The 17,775-nt window shown below is 38.9% G+C and overlaps 1 protein-coding gene across 1 annotated transcript in view; it reads left to right on the top strand.

The window, feature by feature from the left end:
* The window catches only part of DLC1 (DLC1 Rho GTPase activating protein), a 475,727-nt gene that overhangs the window by 259,708 nt on the left and 198,244 nt on the right, over nt 1–17,775 (top strand). The window contains exon 5 of the mRNA XM_024765029.1: nt 9,067–9,100. Coding sequence (XP_024620797.1) covers nt 9,067–9,100 — 34 coding nt within the window. The remainder of the gene's footprint in view (nt 1–9,066; nt 9,101–17,775) is intronic.

The raw sequence follows: 17,775 nt of genomic DNA, 5'->3' as shown, positions 1-17,775 counted from the left end.
CAATTTTCTGGGACTAAGTTAGACATTAAAGACACATCAGTGGTTCTTAAGACTTTTACATTTATTACAATCTGTGCCCTACATAATGCCCCACACAGAGAGAGGGGGACAGGAAGAGAAATGGAATTTTCATGCACATTCATAGAAGAAAGAAAGGAATAGAAGTGTACCAATCAGGGCTCCAATAAGAAATAGAAGGAACACTTAAAATAGGATTATATGGGGAAGGATTAGTTACAAAAGAACTATTTACAAAGGTGTGCAGAAGGAGAAACACAAGGATTAGTGCTGTAACCTGTGGGGCTTAGTCCTAGGTGAGCCATCACCACCTCAAGGCCCCAAAGAGAAGTAAACAGTTAACAGAACCCAGAGGGAAAAAGTCTGCAAAGTCAGCTGCTTGAGAAGAGCAATGACCTTGGGTAAAAGGACACAACCAGTTCAAGGCAACTATGCCATGTAGGATCCAGAGGAATAAATACTCCTTCCCCCTTTGAAGAGGTTCTGGAACCAATTCCCAATGAGGGAGAGGGTTTCCTCCACACCACCAAGCAATTCTCCAGACACCTCCTGGGTGTCCTACCATTCAACTCAATCCTGACACTATCCACCTGGAGATCGCATCAGATCCCTCATGTTAAGGGCTCAGTCACACAGACTACACCCCCCTCCCTACTTCAGTTGCCAGTTGCAAGCCCAGATTATCACCTGTGCTTCAGACCAACAGGCTATAGATCGGATGCTCCTATGACCCCCTCCTTGGGTTGAATTAAGCTGATAGACTGGCTTACAGAACTCAGAGAAACATTTTACCTACTACACTACTGGTTTGTTGTAAAAGGATGTAACTCAGGGACAGCCAGATGGAAGAGTTACAAAGGGCTAGGTACAGGGAAAGGACGAGGAGCTTCTATGCCCTCTGCAAGTGCACTAGTCTCCCCAAATCTCCAAGTGTCCATCAACCCAGAAGCTCTCCAAGCACTGTCCATTTGGGTTTTCATGGAGGTTCCTTACATAGCCATGATTGATTAAATCATTGACCACTGGCAATTGAACTCAATCCCCAGCCCCCTCCCCTCCCAGGAGGCTGGTTGGCTTCGCTGGCAGCCAGCCCCCATCCTGGGTGGGGTCAAAGAGCCACCTCGTTAACATCACAAAAGACACTTTTATCACTCTCCTAACTGAGGATATTCCAAGGGTTTTAAGAGCTCTGTGCTAGGAATGAGATGAAAGATCAAAAAGATGTATTTCTGGGCTTCCCTAGTGGCGCAGTGGTTGGGAGTCCGCCTGCCGATTCAGGGGACGCAGGTTCGCGCCCCGGTCCGGGAAGATCCCACATGCTGCGGAGCGGCTGGGCCCGTGAGCCATGGCCGCTGAGCCTGCGTGTCCAGAGCTTGTGCTCCGCAACGGGAGAGGCCACGGCAGTGAGAGGCCCGCGTACCGGGGGGAAAAAAAAAAGATGTATTTCTTATTATAAATGACAATATCACAGCCTTATATCCCCTACTGGGGCTCCCCATAGGCCAACCTACCCTGAAGCCAGAGACATGGGATGCTGTTGATGGAATCCATGCAAAGTGTTCCCATATAATTTATCATCCAAACTGGGACACTTTTGAGAGTTAAAGGAGTTGTTAAAATTGTAACTACTGCAAAAAAAAAGAAAGTTGCTACCCAACAATTACATAACTGTTGTAGATTTTTATACCATTCAATAAATGACGAATACAGCTGTAGCAGGAAAGCCTCTACTACTCTATACATTCTGTGACGAAACTGCTCCACCTCTGCCTCCCTGCATATTTAATATATGCATATGTCACATATACCTAACCCACAATTCCCTCCTACCCCATCAGACTCTGTGTATCCTGCAGGCTGCAGATGGCACCAGAGCACATCTAGCTGGTGCACCAAGGATGGGTAGGGCATCTGAAATCAGGAGTCAGCTGTCCCAAGCCACTTGGGTCTGAGTGCATTTTGTTAAACCAGTGAGCAACCTATGTGCTGTTCTTGAAAGGGAGTTGTTTGTTAGATTATATCTGGGAAGGGTCAGGGAAAGAGTCAGTTTATCGCTAGTTGCCTTTAGAATATAACCATATATTAAAGTAAGAACTTTGTTCTCTGCACATGAATCTCACACTGTCACAGACGAGACCGTAGAAGTCATAAAGGCAAACCCACTCTGATGTATATTAAAACAATTATTCATAATTTTATGTCATCAAAAAATGAACATTCCAATACTAAACATACTCTTACAGCAATTGTACTCTTTGGTATTTATACAATGAAGTTGAAAGCTTATGTTCATACAAAAACTTGCACATAGATGTTTATAGGAGCTTTATTCATAATTAATTCCCAGAACCTAGAAGCAACCAAGATGTCCTTCAGCACACATTGAAATATCATCCAGTGCCAAGAACAAATGAGCTACCAAGCCATGAAAAGACATGGAGGAACCTTTAACTGCGTATTACTAGTGCAAAAAGCCAGTCTTGAAAAGGCTACATTCCATATGATTCTAAACATATGACATTCTGGAAAAGGCAAAACTATGGGGACAGTAAAAACACCTGCAGTCACCAAGAGTTAGGGAGGAGAGAGGGATGAATAGAGCACAGAGGATTTTTAGAGTGATGAAACTGTTGTGTGTGATACTATACTGGTAGATACGTGTCCTTATACATTTGTCCAAAGCTGTAGAGTAGGCCACACCAAAAGTGAGCCCGAATATAAACTATGGACTTGGAGTGCTAATAATGTGATGGTGTAGATTCACCAGTTGTAACAGATGTGCCGCTCTGCTGGGGGCTGTTGCTAATAGCAAGGCTCTGCATGTGTGGGGCAGAGGATTTAAGTGAAAAACTCTGTACCTTCCTCTCAGTTTTGTTGTAAACCTAAAACTGCTCTAAAAATAAAGTCTATGTTTTCAGTGAAAGAACGATGACTGTCAAAGCTGGAGAAAGACTGCGTAAACCAAAACAGATGATATCAGATTGCCAATCAGACACAGCTTCTCAATGAACTTCTTTGTTCAGATGAAAGCAAACAGAAATCATTGACCGGTTAACAATATCACAGACTGGCGTGATTTCAAAAGAGTCTTTAAATAGACATGGAAACAAACCCATTTTCCAGTGTACCTTCTTTTCTTTAATGTTGTGTTTCATGTGTTCCCAAAAAATGTGACTCCCCAGCCTCTTCCTGTTGTCCATTGTGCCCACAATGGGCTCTTGTGCTCTCCTCTGAGACGGAGGCCATTCCATCACTGAGGGACATTTGCCTGCAATTTCTAAGGATGTAATTAACCATTTTGAAATTTACTGTAAAATATTTTTGTGGGAATAAAAGTGAATGTTTTCAAGGGAAAGGAATAATTTACTGTCACTGATTCTTCCCATTTTTAAAAAGGCAAATAGAGGAAATTCCTATAGAACAAAACAGAATATTCCAGACACTTCTGCATGAGCATCTCTAATATTTGAAAACATGCAAAACAAGCATTACCTATAAAGAGAGAAAGCACAAAATAAGTGCTAGCATTTTTTCCCTACATGGAACCTACAAGTAGAATCTTTCAGCCTGTCCGTTATTTGAAGGGGTTGACTTTCAAAGGGGCTTTTTTTTGGACGTGCTGCGTGGTTTGTGGGACCAGCCAGATAGAATCCCGTGCCCCCTGCAGTGGAAGGACAGAGTCTTAACCACTGGACCACTGGGGAATTCCCTCAAAGGGCCTTCTTAATGGTAGTAGTCTATCATCCCGATTATAAAACACTAAGAAGAAAATAATTTATATAGGTGATATATAAATACATTTATATATTATATATTAATTTATATTAAATAATTTATATGACATGACATATTAATAAAACTAACATGTTAAAGAGGAAAGATCCTACTCTATTTTCACCTGAAATCATGAAGATGAAATTGAATCAATTAGAATGTTTCAATTGTCATTATATGAAAATGGATTCGGATACGGCACCCATTACTTATGTTACCATTTATGTTAGCAGCTTCTGTGTAGTTGGTGTAAATTCCTAAAAGGTATCCAGCTGAGGTCCTTCTGTAAGTGCAGAAAGCCATTCTAGCAACAGACCGAATGAATCAACATATGTCTACAACATTTCCGCAGCGCACGTCAAAATGAGCATTTCCCCAGCCACATTTCATGTCTAAAAACATAAACAGACACACACACAGTCCAGGCTCCCACACACAGCTTTAAAAGACCTCATTTAGAGAAAGCAAATTGTTTCCTCCCCTTTTACTAAAAAGTTTCTCTTTAATGGCTTTTTAAAAATTCAATTGTAAAATACCTTAACAGATCAACATAAATGAAAATCTTTGCATGTGGAGAACTACAGGAGGGTCAGTAGAGCCATAGGAAAAGTTGTTATCCTATCATTTGAATATCACAGAGAAAAATAACAAAAGACCATGAATAATTTTCTTCTCTCATTTGGAAGTTATTAGTAGACTTCCCTTTGTTCCATTGAGAAATGAGAGAAGAAAATATGAAGTTACAGCGAACCCATATGGCCAGCAGGAAAATCCTCTTTAATTGCTTTATTGCCAGAAATGTTAAATCACTTCCTGAGGATACAGTTCAAATGAAACATATGGCAGCTATTAACAAAAACCCCTAATGAATTCAAAAATATGCTTTTTATGGGAGCTTTCTCATAAGCAAGTCATACATGTTATTTAAACTATATATACAAATACACACTTGGCATTTTAATCCCACAAAGGTTTGACGAACACCTACTCTGTACCAGATGACACAGGCAGCTTGCATGAAATGTTTTTTCCCCAAACCCAGGAACAGATATTAGACAATGAAACCTCAGGACATGATCCCAGATCTAGCCATGCCACTTCTCAGAAGTCAAAGATAAAAAGAAATCTCCTCACCAGCACTTCCTCCCCATGGGTTCAATGTCCAGGAAAACCATTCCATTTCCACCCAGGTAGTCCTAATTACCTACTATCTTCCTATACCTATTAATGTCACACCAGTGAGGGTGCTAATCGCTGTCATTCAGCAACCTCTGCTTGGAACTAGTCTCATGTATCTTCTTCAATTGGATTGTGAATTCCACAAAGAAGAAAACTTTGCTTACAGCTTTTGTACGTAGAATAATGTGAGGCATCTAATTAAGAATCAACCAATAGCTTTAATTAATTGAAAACCAAGTGTCAGCATTTTTTCTAAGTTAATGCCTTTCAACACTGGGAAATTTCACAAATCTAATCAATGTATTCATAAACCATTTTCTAAAGAGACAATTCTCCCTCAAATTCAAAGATAAATCAGCTGAGGGATATCCAGCTGTTATTACTATGTGGTTTTACTTTAAAAGAGAAGTTATTAAATCTTGGGTACATTAAACTTTGACTTTTCTTTCTCCACATAATGATATGGCCATTGAAGTTATTTAATGGAAGTGAGCTTTGGTAGCTTAAAGATTCATGCAGAACATGGGGTAAGCTTCTAAAGTAACTGGCATTCTCTACATGACGTATTGGCTTTGGCTATATGGAGGCTAAAATATTTTTGTTTGTAGGGTAACTCATTGATTAACATCTTTATTAAATATTTACTTATCCATGCTTGGTTACACATTTTGTAATCAAGTAGAATAAAATATGGAAAAGGCCTTTCACTGGTCAACTTGTGATTTGGTGTAAGACATTCAATTTGCCTAAAATGCCTTAACTATAAGAAGAGAGAGCTTACTTAGAGAATTTCTAAATGTCTCATACAGATACTCCTGCACAAATATTTTGTAACTAAGTCAATGTCTTCTCATAGGACCTCTTCAAACCTTTCTCCTCCTTCATTTCAAAATATTCTGATTAGTATTTTGAAATTAGTGTTAGTGATCTCAGAGGTCAGCATGCCAGTTGTTGTGTCCTGGCTTCCATTCCATTACTGTGACCTTGCAAAAGTTACTCTATTTTTTAAGACTTCACAGAGTTGGTCTAAGGATTGAGTGAGTTTATGCAGGTAAGAGCTTAAAACTGTACTTTGTACATTCTGAGAACCTAGTAAGTGTTAGCTCTTCATACACTGAGGGACTTTCTCCATGAACGTCCTTTAATTACCTATCACCAACCTTTACAGTCTTGTCAATGAAAGGGTTTCTGTTTTGTTTTGTTGTTTATTTGCTTAAAACAAAAGAGGAAATTTAATTTAAAAGCCCTGATCTCCAGTCAGGGGGCAAATCTAGGGGCTAGGCTTAAAATATGTAGTATGGATTTAATTCCATTTTTAGACCTTTCCCCAAATATAGACATAAAAAGTAATCAAACATCACTAAAACTGTAGAAAGACTTTCTTGTCAAGGGAGTATAGAATCAGAGAAGTTCTTGAAACAAAGGAAAAATCCGATGATCCTGCTATAAATGAAAGGATGCTGAGGAAGACGCTTACAGCCTATACAGTCCCTCTGATGCCCTGGTCTCTGGACATGGTTCTCCACTCTGCCATTTAATAACCTAGTATTCTCTTCATGGCTGCATCTTTGCCAGGACACAGAGTCAGTGTTCACACCCAGAGAATAAAAAGTGAACAACTAAATGTAGATCAAGATTCAATCAAAATATGCTTTCACTATAGATCAATCTTGCCAAAAAAAAAACCCCTCTATTTTTTTATCTGTAGAAAGATTTTTTCCCTTATTTGAAAAATTACTTCAATCTCCAAATCCTGTAAATTCCAAAGGTGAGGATCTCAAAAATAATCAATATCTCACAAAGATATAGGTGTCTTGATCTTTAATATTTCCAGAAACGAAGATTGATATTATCATTTCCTTAGGCTGATCTACAACAGAGGTGCACGTGAGCCTTCCTCTCTCTCTCTCTCTCTCTCTCTCTCTCTCTCTCACAAACACACACACACACACATATGTGCTCACACACACACACTTGCAACAAAATTAATTACCCATTTGAGCCTAGTTTTCTTACTTCAACTCTGAGGACTTTGTCCCCTAAATAAGGGAAGAGAGACATGCTTGTAGACATCTTGTGTGGTCAGTGGCTGTGGAGTGGAAGGCGTCAAATCCCAGTGGGCCGGATAGATTTATAAAAGGCTTCCAATAACAGTTAATACACTCATGTTAACTGTATTTTAATCATGAGTAACTGAGGTGAATGGCAACCAAAAGCTCACTTCCTTAGTTTGTTTTAGTGTATTGACAAGGAGTAGAACTATACTGTTCTACTTTAAAGTCTGTTAAAGACCTCTCATTCTGAACTCTATTTTCTAAATAGTAGGGATAGATAATAGATACTGGGAATTGAACTTCTAAACCTCTCATATCAGTAATTTGGCCCATTGGCCCAGTGCCCATAGTAACAAATAGTAAGAGCAGCTCCCTTTTCCCAGGGACCTCATGTGCTTTACAGAAGCTACTACATTTAGTCCTTTCAGCAGCCCTGTGAAGTAGAGGTGTTTATCCCCCTTTTATAAGGGAGGAATCTGAACCTCGAGGGGACAGAGCAGAGACTTGAAAGCCCAGACACTAACCAAACAATTTACTTTTTCTGCCTCCCAAAATAGGACAAAGAAATCGAACTACAAAAATTCAACCCCAATTCAAACGTGTTTTTAGTCTCATTTATTGCCAGTATCTTTTAAGGGTAAGATGGGTCTGTCTTCAGAGAGGAAAACAATTACATGACTGATTTAGCATTAGCATAACTGGCTCTAGTGACTTTACCAATAGTTCCACAACTCTTTTTTTTTTTTCTTTTCAGCTTTATTGAGGTGTAGTTGTCAAATAAAATTGTAAGATATTTAAAGTGTACATTGTAGTGATTTGATATATGTATACATTGTGAAAGGATTCCCCCTTTAGTTAATTAACACATCCATCACCTCATATACTTTTTGTGGGGGTGGGAATATTTAAGTTCTTCTCTCTTAACAAATATCAGTTATATAGTACAATGTTACCAACTGTATTCACCATGCTTTCATTAGTTCATCAGATCTTATTCATCATACAGCTGAAAGTTTATACCCTTTTACTAATCCTTCCCTATTTCCCCCACTCCACCAGCCCCTGGCAACCACTTTTCTACTCTCTCATACTATCAGTTGCACACTTTTTTTTTTTTTTTTTAGAGAATCCACATATTAAAAATACCATGTTGTATTTGTCTTTCTCTGTCAGGCTTATTTCACTTAGCATAATGCCTTCAAGGTACATGTTATTGCAAATGGTACGATTTCCTTCTTATTCATTTTTGAATAATATACTGTTATACACACACACACACACACACACACACACACACACACACACCCCACATCTTCTTTACCCATTTATCCATTGATGGACACTGAGGCTGTTACCATATCTTGGCCATTGTGAATAATGTTGCAATGAATATGGGAGTGCAGATACCTCTTTGATATCCTCTTTTCATTTTCTAATAAATTAATTCATTTATTTATTTTTGGCTGCCTTTGGCTGCACGTAGGCTTTCTCTAGTTGTGGCGAGTGGGAGCTACTCTTCATTGTGCATGGGCTTCTCATTGCAGTGGCTTCTCTTGTGGTGGAGCACGGGCTCTGGGCACAAGGGCTTCAGTAGTTATGGCACACGGGCTCAGTAGTTGTGGCTCGCAGGCTCTAGAGCGCAGGCTCAGTAGTTGTGCTCCATACTGTTTTCCATACTGGCTGCACCAAATTACATCCCCACCAACAGTGCACAAGGGTTCCCTTTTCTCCACATCCTTGCCTATACTAGTCATCTCTTGCCTTTTTGATGATAGCCACTCTACAGGTATGAGGTGATGTCTCATCGTGACTCTGATTTGCATTTTCCTGATGATTAGTGATGTTGAGCACCTTTTCATGTGCCATTTGTATGCCTTCTTTGGAAAAAAAATGTTTATTCAGTTCCTCTTCTCTCATATTTCTAGTGTCAGCTTCTATTTAATTTTTGCTTCATTTATGGGACATCATTTTGTTCCTAATAAAGTTATTTGCTGTTTCCTTCTAATAATACCACAATTTTGTGGCTTTTTTTCTCTTTCAGGCTATTCCAGGTACTTCAGAGAAAGAAAAGGCTGGTAAGTTGACATTGGTTGTGTTTTCACTCCTACCTATTTTAGAATAAAATTCCATCTTCGTATAGATATTTTATTAAATATCTAAAATGTATACATCTTGTCAGTCTCTGGGCAAAAGTTATGGTTGAATTCCTGAAAAATAAGTTTTGCTCAAAATGTAGGAAAAAATATGGTTTTCTAGCATAGGATTACATTTTGTTAGAATAAGGTGTGTACTTCTTGTAGCATTAGCTGTAACTGCAACCACAACTTTTTTCTTGAGGAAAATAATTAGATGTCATTCAGTGTACTGAGGAATGGTCTTTGGACATCTGTTGTTAATACAGTTGGCCCTTCGTATCCATGGGTTCTGCATCCACAGACTCAACAACCCTGGATTGAAAATATTTGAAAAAACAAAAAATTCCAGAAAGTTCCAAAAAGCAAAACTGGAATTTGCCATAAAGGCAACTATTTACATAGCATTTACTTTGTATTAGGTATTAGAGGTAATGTAGAGATGAATTTAAAGTATACAGGAGGATGTGTGTAGGTTGTATGCAAGCACTGGGCCATTTTATATAAGGGACTTGAGCATCTGTGGATCTTGGTGTCCATCAGGGAGTCCTGGAACCAATCCCCTGCGGATACTGAAGGAAGACTATAATTATCAAGATTTTAAAAAATCTTAGTAGCTTATTTAGTAGTCCTAGAAAAAGATGTACTTGTTTAAAGCTGATGTCATACCATCAAAAATATAATTGTGAAGCAATATGAACAGTTGTACTAGAGAAAAATTATAATATTTTCTATGCTTTGTGCTATGATTATAACTACTTAACAGTATTATGGGAAATGGATAAGGACTAATGAGAAATACAGAAATATGAAAAATCAGACTTGAATTGATGGAATTATGTGCTTTTTAAAAATCTTTTGATCCTCCTCAATATTGTCTTATGTTTTCTGTGTAATAATAATCATCTTTTTAAAAAACTGATTAAAGGTGCTTTACCAAACTTGAAGCATATCACTTAGCTCTTAGACGTGTGTAATTTTTGAGCCAATTTAAAAGTTTAGAGTATCATCTAAAAGGTGTTACGACTCCAAGTGACTTTACACTAACGCATTTGAGTTGGTCTGATAGGATTGTTATATGGGGAATGTTCTCTGTCAAGTTCAGTGATTTGATTTTTGCTGCCAGATAGTTTTCACACACAAGTTTTCATAGTTTGTGTTCTTCCATGAGCTAAAGTGTTCTCCTCTGTTTAGGCTGTGTCTGGCCTCTTCTCTCTAATACGTTGAAAGATAAGCCTTCAGAATAGAAGGAAGATATTGAACTGGCATCACGTGTCAGTTCAAGAGAAAAACCGCTTAGTTTATCTATGCATTGGTATTACTTGGATTAATAACATATACTAAACGAATTCAAATGACCATTCCAGAGCTCTAATACCTTCAATAATAGATGTATCAGCTATCTCATTAGGACAAGACATAAATGGTTAAGAGAGAATTTGCATCACAAAGAAAAAGAAACTTAGCCAAAGTTGTGCTTTATCTTGAGTTGTGACATTCTCTGTAATTCGCAAAAGTGGCTGCAATTTAAACAAAGTGTGTAACAGAGCAAAGTTGTCATCTTATTCCAGAAAATCAGCAGATTCTTTCATACCCCAAGGAGAAAATTAGGATAGGAATTCTTGGCTGGAGGGAAAGAGTGAGGAGGGATGGAAATGCCATTGCTTGAGGGACTGGAGAAGCAAAGACTTCTCCCTCTGCCACTAAAATGATGTCAATCTGATAGGAAGAAGCATTTCAGTTATCAAGCTTCTCTTAAAGATAATTTTATTAAAACAAAGAGCTAATTAAACAGAGAGCATAAATATAATGCAACCACCACTTTTTGTCATAATCCTGGATATTTTCCTCCCCAACAAAAACAAAAACATGAAATTAATTGTCACTATTTAATGATCTCTTTTGGTCATTTCTATACTGCTGGGGCACAAATTTTAAAAGTTGATAACTTCCTTTCACAGAGGTTCTGCAAGACGATCTGTGAAAGGTAGGATCCACCAATGGATATGTATGACCTAACCAGGCCCCTGGATGTCCCATCTCTGATGTTTAACCCAGGATGGGCTGATTTCTGCAGAACCTGGCTTCTGTGTATTAAAATATTAGAATGATGGAAATTTACTCCACAATGGATTTTAATTTAGATTTCTTGAGAATGTACTGATTATTTTAAGAGGAAATACAATTTTGTTTGACAATATAAATATAAGAAAGAAATGATTTTTTTAATCAATGAATTTATATGTCAAGATAAAGGGTTATGTTTGAATATTTTATTCAGTTGGTAACGGATTTGCCAATTCAAAAGACAGTATGATTTATTTCAAAAAGTTTTAAAGGACCATGAAAGTCCAATCAATTTCTTCTATTTCTGAAATTTATTATGCCATATTTAAAATATTTTGTGTGTTTTATGCACAAATGTGAATCCCTTTATTCCTCTTTATGAATCTCTATTTTTAAGCTCTGCTAGACAGAGGAATGGCAAGGAAGGCAGAGGACCCACTGAATCTTCTGGGGGTTAATTGAGCCTCTAAATAGGGTTAAGCTTCATTCCTACCCATAAGGCCTGTCATTTTTTTTTTCCCTCTGTTTTGCTAGATGAATGTAGCCTATTGTTTCTTATTAAGAAAATCTATTTTAATCTATGTGACCTCTCATCCAAGCCAACTGGAACCAACTCCACCAGGCTTTGTGAAGCTCTAAACAAAATCATTTTGGGAACATTCCATTAATAATTCTTGAGTTGCAGTTGTGTGGTTGCCCCAGTGTGTGCTTTATTTATTTATTTTTTCATAAATTTATTTATTTTTTGGCTGCATTGGGTCTTTGTTGCTGCACAGGGCCCTCTCTAGTTGTTGCGAGCGGGGGCTACTCTTCATTGCAGTGCGTGGGCTTCTCATTGTGGTGGCTTCTCTTGTTGCAGAGCACAGGCTCTAGGCACACGGGCTTCAGTAGTTGTGGCACATGGGCTCAGTAGTTGTGGCACATGGGCTTAGTTGCCCCACGGCATGTGGGATCTTCCCGGACCAGGGCTCGAACCCATGTCCCCTGCATTGGCAGGCGGATTCTTAACCACTGTGGCACCAGGGAAGCCCCAGTGTGTGCTTTAAGTAACCATCTTCTCTTCTGATCCGTGCTGCTGTATAAATTCAGCCTAGTGGAATCATTCTGCTGCTTGTGACAAAACCCTCCAAGGGGAGACTATTTTGAAACAGCATCCCATTGGTTCATTTATTCCACAAATACTTACTGAACAGCAACATATAGTAGGCATCATATTAGGTTTTATCAAGGAAGCAGTTATGAACAAGGCATGGTCCTTGCCTGGAAGGAACTCAAACTCTAGCTGAGCATATTTCATTGGGCCAGCGTCCCCCTTTTCCTCTTCTCAATTGAAAAATTCTTAACCCAGGTTATTCAGAAAGCTTCCCAGGAAAAGAATCAAATAAAAATATTGTTCTCAAGAAATTCTATATCGGAATGTGTATTCTCCAGATCTGAAATAGAGTCCAATAAATTTGTTTTTAAAAATCAGAATTAATCACACAAGTATCAATATGTGTAATTGTATCCAACACAGAATAATTTCATTTAACTTCCCTTATGCCACCAGAATCTGTAAAGAGTGGGCCCAGTGCCATTGGTATATTTTCCAGCACATCTGCTTCCTATCCATGTGGCCTTGAGCAAGTTACTTAACCTCTTCATTGTCCCATTTCTAAAGTATAAATAAAGAAGTTGCCATGTTGTTATTGTAAGGCAACAATGCTTGGCACAAAGTAGGCTCTAAAACATGGTAGCTGTTTCTTATGGTAATGAGTTGTGCTTATAACCAGTATGTGTGCCAGCCAAATAGAAGCTAGCTGTGTTACTGCTGCTCTGGTCTGCTCCAATTCTTTTTTTTTTTTTTACATCTTTATTGGTGTATAATTGCTTTACAATGGTGTGTTAGTTTCTGCTTTATAACAAAGTGAATCAGTTATACATATAAATATATCCCCATATCTCTTCCCTCTTGCGTCTCCCTCCCTCCCATGCTCCAAGAGTTCTTAAATGCTTCCTCGGGGCACCAATTAACAGCTGAGCCAGCTGTCCACGTGGAAGAAAGAGATCACTTTCTCCAAAAGCCTCTGAGTAAGTTAATTCAGACAGAGGTCATCATAGCATAGGCAGACTTGGCCATATTGTAACATCTCTTTAGAAATTCCTAGTCAATTAAGGTGAAATTCTCTCTAGTGAACAGATAATCTTTGATTTTCACAAAAGGTTAGTCCCTAAGAAATATATACCCTGAGTCCCATTTTCCTAGGACTCCCCAGCATCCCTAGACCCTGGGGTAATTGGATCCTGTCTACCCAGCTCCCATCCTCCCTCCCTGACCTCCTGCACACAGTCCTGTCGACACTGCCACCTAATCATCCTGTGTCCATCCTTTCTGCCGTTGTTTTTAAAGCAGCCTTCACTTTGCACTGGACTTTGAAACGGCATCCAGAGCTGTTTCCCTGCCTTAACTGGTCATTACACCTGTTCACTCTCTACGCCGTCACCGAAGTTATCTTTGAAAAGCATCACCTGATCATATCGTCTTCTACTTCAACTTTTGTTGGGCCTCCTCACTAATGACAGGACAAGATCAAACGTTCCTGCTTGACGTAGCGGGCCATTTGTAATCTGGGTGTGGTATATGGTATTGGATAGGCCCAGTTCACCCCTCAGACCCACCCTCCACCCTGCTTCCCCCCAGCTCTGTGACCTGCAGGCAGACCAGTGTGGGCAAAATCAATGGGCTGCCCTCCTTTCAGTTTTCCTGTCGCACCAGTGAGGAGGCCCAGCAAGAAACTGACGACGGTTGGGAGGACAGTACGGCTGTGCGGTTGGGTAGTTTACTCCCTGCTCGGCTTCCCGAGGAGTCACTGCTGGCCTTTTCCTTTTCCACCCAGGTTACCAGGTTCTGACAACCATTCTCTCCTCTTGCCTTGTGGTTCCCCTACACCTTTATCAATAGTTCTGTTACTAAACTCCCCTCAGTTTACCCACGGTGCCATCTGTTTCCTGCTAGGAGTCTCACTGATAAACCTACCAATGTTTTCTCTTCTTTCTATTCCTTTGTGTTCGTTGGTTGGTTTGTTTGTCCAACTTCAGCCACAACATACAGCCACAGAACCCCTTCTAACTTTGGATCTTTCTACTTCTACGTAGATCGTGCACTGCCTTTTTAAAAATACAGATGATAGGTAAAGATAGAGGGAGAAAGAGAGAAATGACTTATCCAAGAAAAAGAGAAGATACGGACCGTGTTTTTCTTCATCCTAAATGAATATAGTTTCATTCAATCACATGAAGGAGAAAAATATCTACCCTTATAATTTAGAATGTGTTCCCTATTGCCTAGAAGCATGTAAATTAGAAAATTAGCATTGCATTTTAGTCACCAAAATGTGACTCTCTGAGCGTATTTGAGAAGTAGTATTAAGGAGTAATACGAAATCTCTCATTCTAAAATTAAATCATAAAACACAAATTTTGTCAGACTACATGGCAGCCCATAGAAAACAGACCACAGTCATGAGCCAAAAATGGCAAATTTCTTTTTGCCTTTTCTGTCTTGAAAATTCTACTTGTCCAACAATAACACCTCCTTAATGAATTATTTCCCAGGCAGGGTTAGTCCTTGATTTTTTGGTGTTCCTAGAACACTCTGTGTTTTCAATTACAGTCTTATCATCTTGCTTTGCTGTATGTTCTCTTCTCTAGGCTGTGAGCTTTTCTAGATCAGGAATGTGGTCTTTGCATGGTCTGTAATTAAAACAGCTATTAGCACATAGTGGGTGTTCTGTAAATACACGTTAACCAATTAATTATAATTATCACAAAGAGGCTTTGGCTCCCATCTTAATCATTTAGAATTAACATGGTTCTAAAACTGCCCCCCCCCTTTATGCCTATTGCCCCCACAACTGCCAGATATCTCAGCTGGGCAACTACTTAATGATGTTATTTGGGGATCTATCCCATACAAGTGTGTGAAGGGCACCATTGAGAAAGGTGACTCAGAATCCAACTTTGGTTACGTTCCTTGGTCATTTTTCTTAGAATGTTTGTTCTCCTGCCTCTAGGTTATTTTGTTGGCCAGAAAATGTTAAAAATCAAGATAAAGAATAATTATAGCCTGAAACACTTGTGAAAGATAGCTTTCAGAAGCATATGACAGGTTCATAGCCTCTCCAAACTTTGTGTTGTGGCTAGTAAGGCAGAACATAGAAATCAAGCACTTCTTTGTGACTCGTGTGAGGGGGAAAAATAGGATTTTCATAATTTCATTCCAAGCTCCTTGTAAACATACTAAATAACAAAGCCCAGACTTGGCGCCTTTTGGTATTAATTTTCTTGGCAGCTTTTGACCACGGAGAAGGGAAATGCAGAGGACCAAAAACAAACAACCAAAAAAACCCACAAAAAACTGAAATGCAAAGACATTCCTCGTTTTCTAGTCTGATCATCATTTCTTTGATTCAGAGAATTACCAGTGTGATCTATTCAACTCTGTCATGTTCCAGTATCAATAGATCCAAAGGGATTTGATGAAAAGACAAAACTAGAACTGCTAGATTTCAGCGTTGTTCTTTGAAAGATTGCCTTATTTTATGTCTCTATTTTAGTACAGATCAGGTCGTTTTTAGTGCTGTCTCACTCACTAGCCCGTAAGCACCTTGAAAGATGGAATTTTGTTTCATTCAATTCTGTTTCCAATGCCTAGCATTATTGTAGTTGCTTGATGTTTGGGAAATGAAAGAACAAGTGACATATTAAAAAAATCGGCAAAGGGGACTTCCCTGGTAGCACAGTGGTTAAGAATCCACCTGCCAATGCAGGGGACACGGGTTTGAGCCATGGTCTGGGAAGATCCCACATGCCGCGGAGCAACTAAGCCCGTGTGCCACAACTGCTGAGCCCACAAGCCACAACTACTGAAGCCTGAGCACCTAGAGCCCATGCTCCACAACAAGAGAAGCCACTGCCATGAGAAGCCCATGCACTGCAACAAAGAGTAACCCCAATCACCGCTGCTAGAGAAAGCCCGTGCACAGCAACAAAGACCCGACGCAGCTAAAATTAAATAAATAAATTAAATTTAAATTAAATAAATAAATAATTTTAATTAAATAAATAAATAAATCAGCAAATACTTTATATGCACAATACTCCCAAAGCTAAATGTAGAATCCTATCATTCTATTGTAGGTGAAGCACTTTCTATAACTGCAAAGATCCCCAGCTGTTCTACAGGGTTGGACAGGATCTGAAAATTGTCTTTATCAGGCCAGGCTGGATTTTGGCCAGCATTCCAAATTCTTTATTCCCTTTCACCCTCAGAAAATGAAATTCATTATTTCTTTACTAATGGCTTATGAACACTCACTTATTTCATTTTTCTTAGTATTATGGTCTCTGCTTGCCTGCTTTTTTATGAGAAAGGAATTTAGGGTATGCCCACACATAACCTCTCAGTTTTTCTGAAACTTAATGTAAACTAATCCATGAAAAGTTGGCTGTGCTGAGCGGGCTGTTGAGAGGAAACACATTAGCTTTTAGGTATCAAGGAATTCATGAAAAATACAAGTAAGCTCTTCTTAAATGCCAGAGATCTCGAATTCATAGGATATTTTTCAATACAGATCATTTTTAAAATCTATTTCTTAACGTTCTATTGATATTTCTTTTATTACCAAGTAGGTAAAACAAAGCTACTGTATCACCAGAACCAATCAAACATATTTCCTTTTCTTCTCAATTATACTGCAAGCAACATGAGTACACGATAATTTTTCTTTTAGCAAGTTGCAATTCAGATATTACCGGGCTTCCCTGGTGGTGCAAGGGTTAAGAATACACCTGCCAATTAGAGCCCGTGCTCCGCAACAAGAGAAGCCACTGCAATAAGAAGCCCGTGAACCACAACGAAGAGTAGCCCCGCTCGCCAAAACTAGAGAAAGCCTGCACACAGCAACGAAGACCCAACACAGCCAAAAATAAATAAATAAATAATTTAATTAATTAAATTTTTTTAAAAAGAAAAAAATTCCTTTAAAAAGAACTGTTTAAAATTAAAAAAAATATATGTATATATATGTGTGTGTGTGTGTGTATATATATATACACACACACACACACACACACACACAAACACACATATATATACTACCTCCTGCACTTAGAGTGGTTATCCAAAGGCAGCTGTATCTTTCTACAGCATTTAGTGATTCCTAAATTTGATTCATGGATTCTCTTCCCTGTCAGTCTGTGACTTCCTTAAAGGCATAAACCCCACATTTCATCTTTGTCAGCCCCTCACCCAGCGTATGATCTTGCACAGAGCAGATGCTCAAGAAATAGTTCTAAATTAATCCATTTATGTGACATACCAAACAACCCATGCAGGCACTTTGTTAATCTCTGGTCTGTCAATGACCATAACTTTTCACAGTATCTGACAGCCTTGAAATTTCTTCCTCGAAAAAGTCTTCTGCACATTTTGCTCCCCCATTGCTCCCTTGAAAGAATGGCTTGTCAGCTTTGAAGAGGTGGCTATGAACTACCAGAACAGGCTAATAAGG

This window comes from Neophocaena asiaeorientalis, unplaced genomic scaffold (genome assembly GCF_003031525.2).
Source record: "Neophocaena asiaeorientalis asiaeorientalis breed wild unplaced genomic scaffold, Neophocaena_asiaeorientalis_V1.1 scaffold14, whole genome shotgun sequence".
In the NCBI taxonomy this organism is placed as follows: Eukaryota; Metazoa; Chordata; class Mammalia; order Artiodactyla; family Phocoenidae; genus Neophocaena; species Neophocaena asiaeorientalis.
This window is presented reverse-complemented; position numbering and strand designations above follow the sequence as displayed.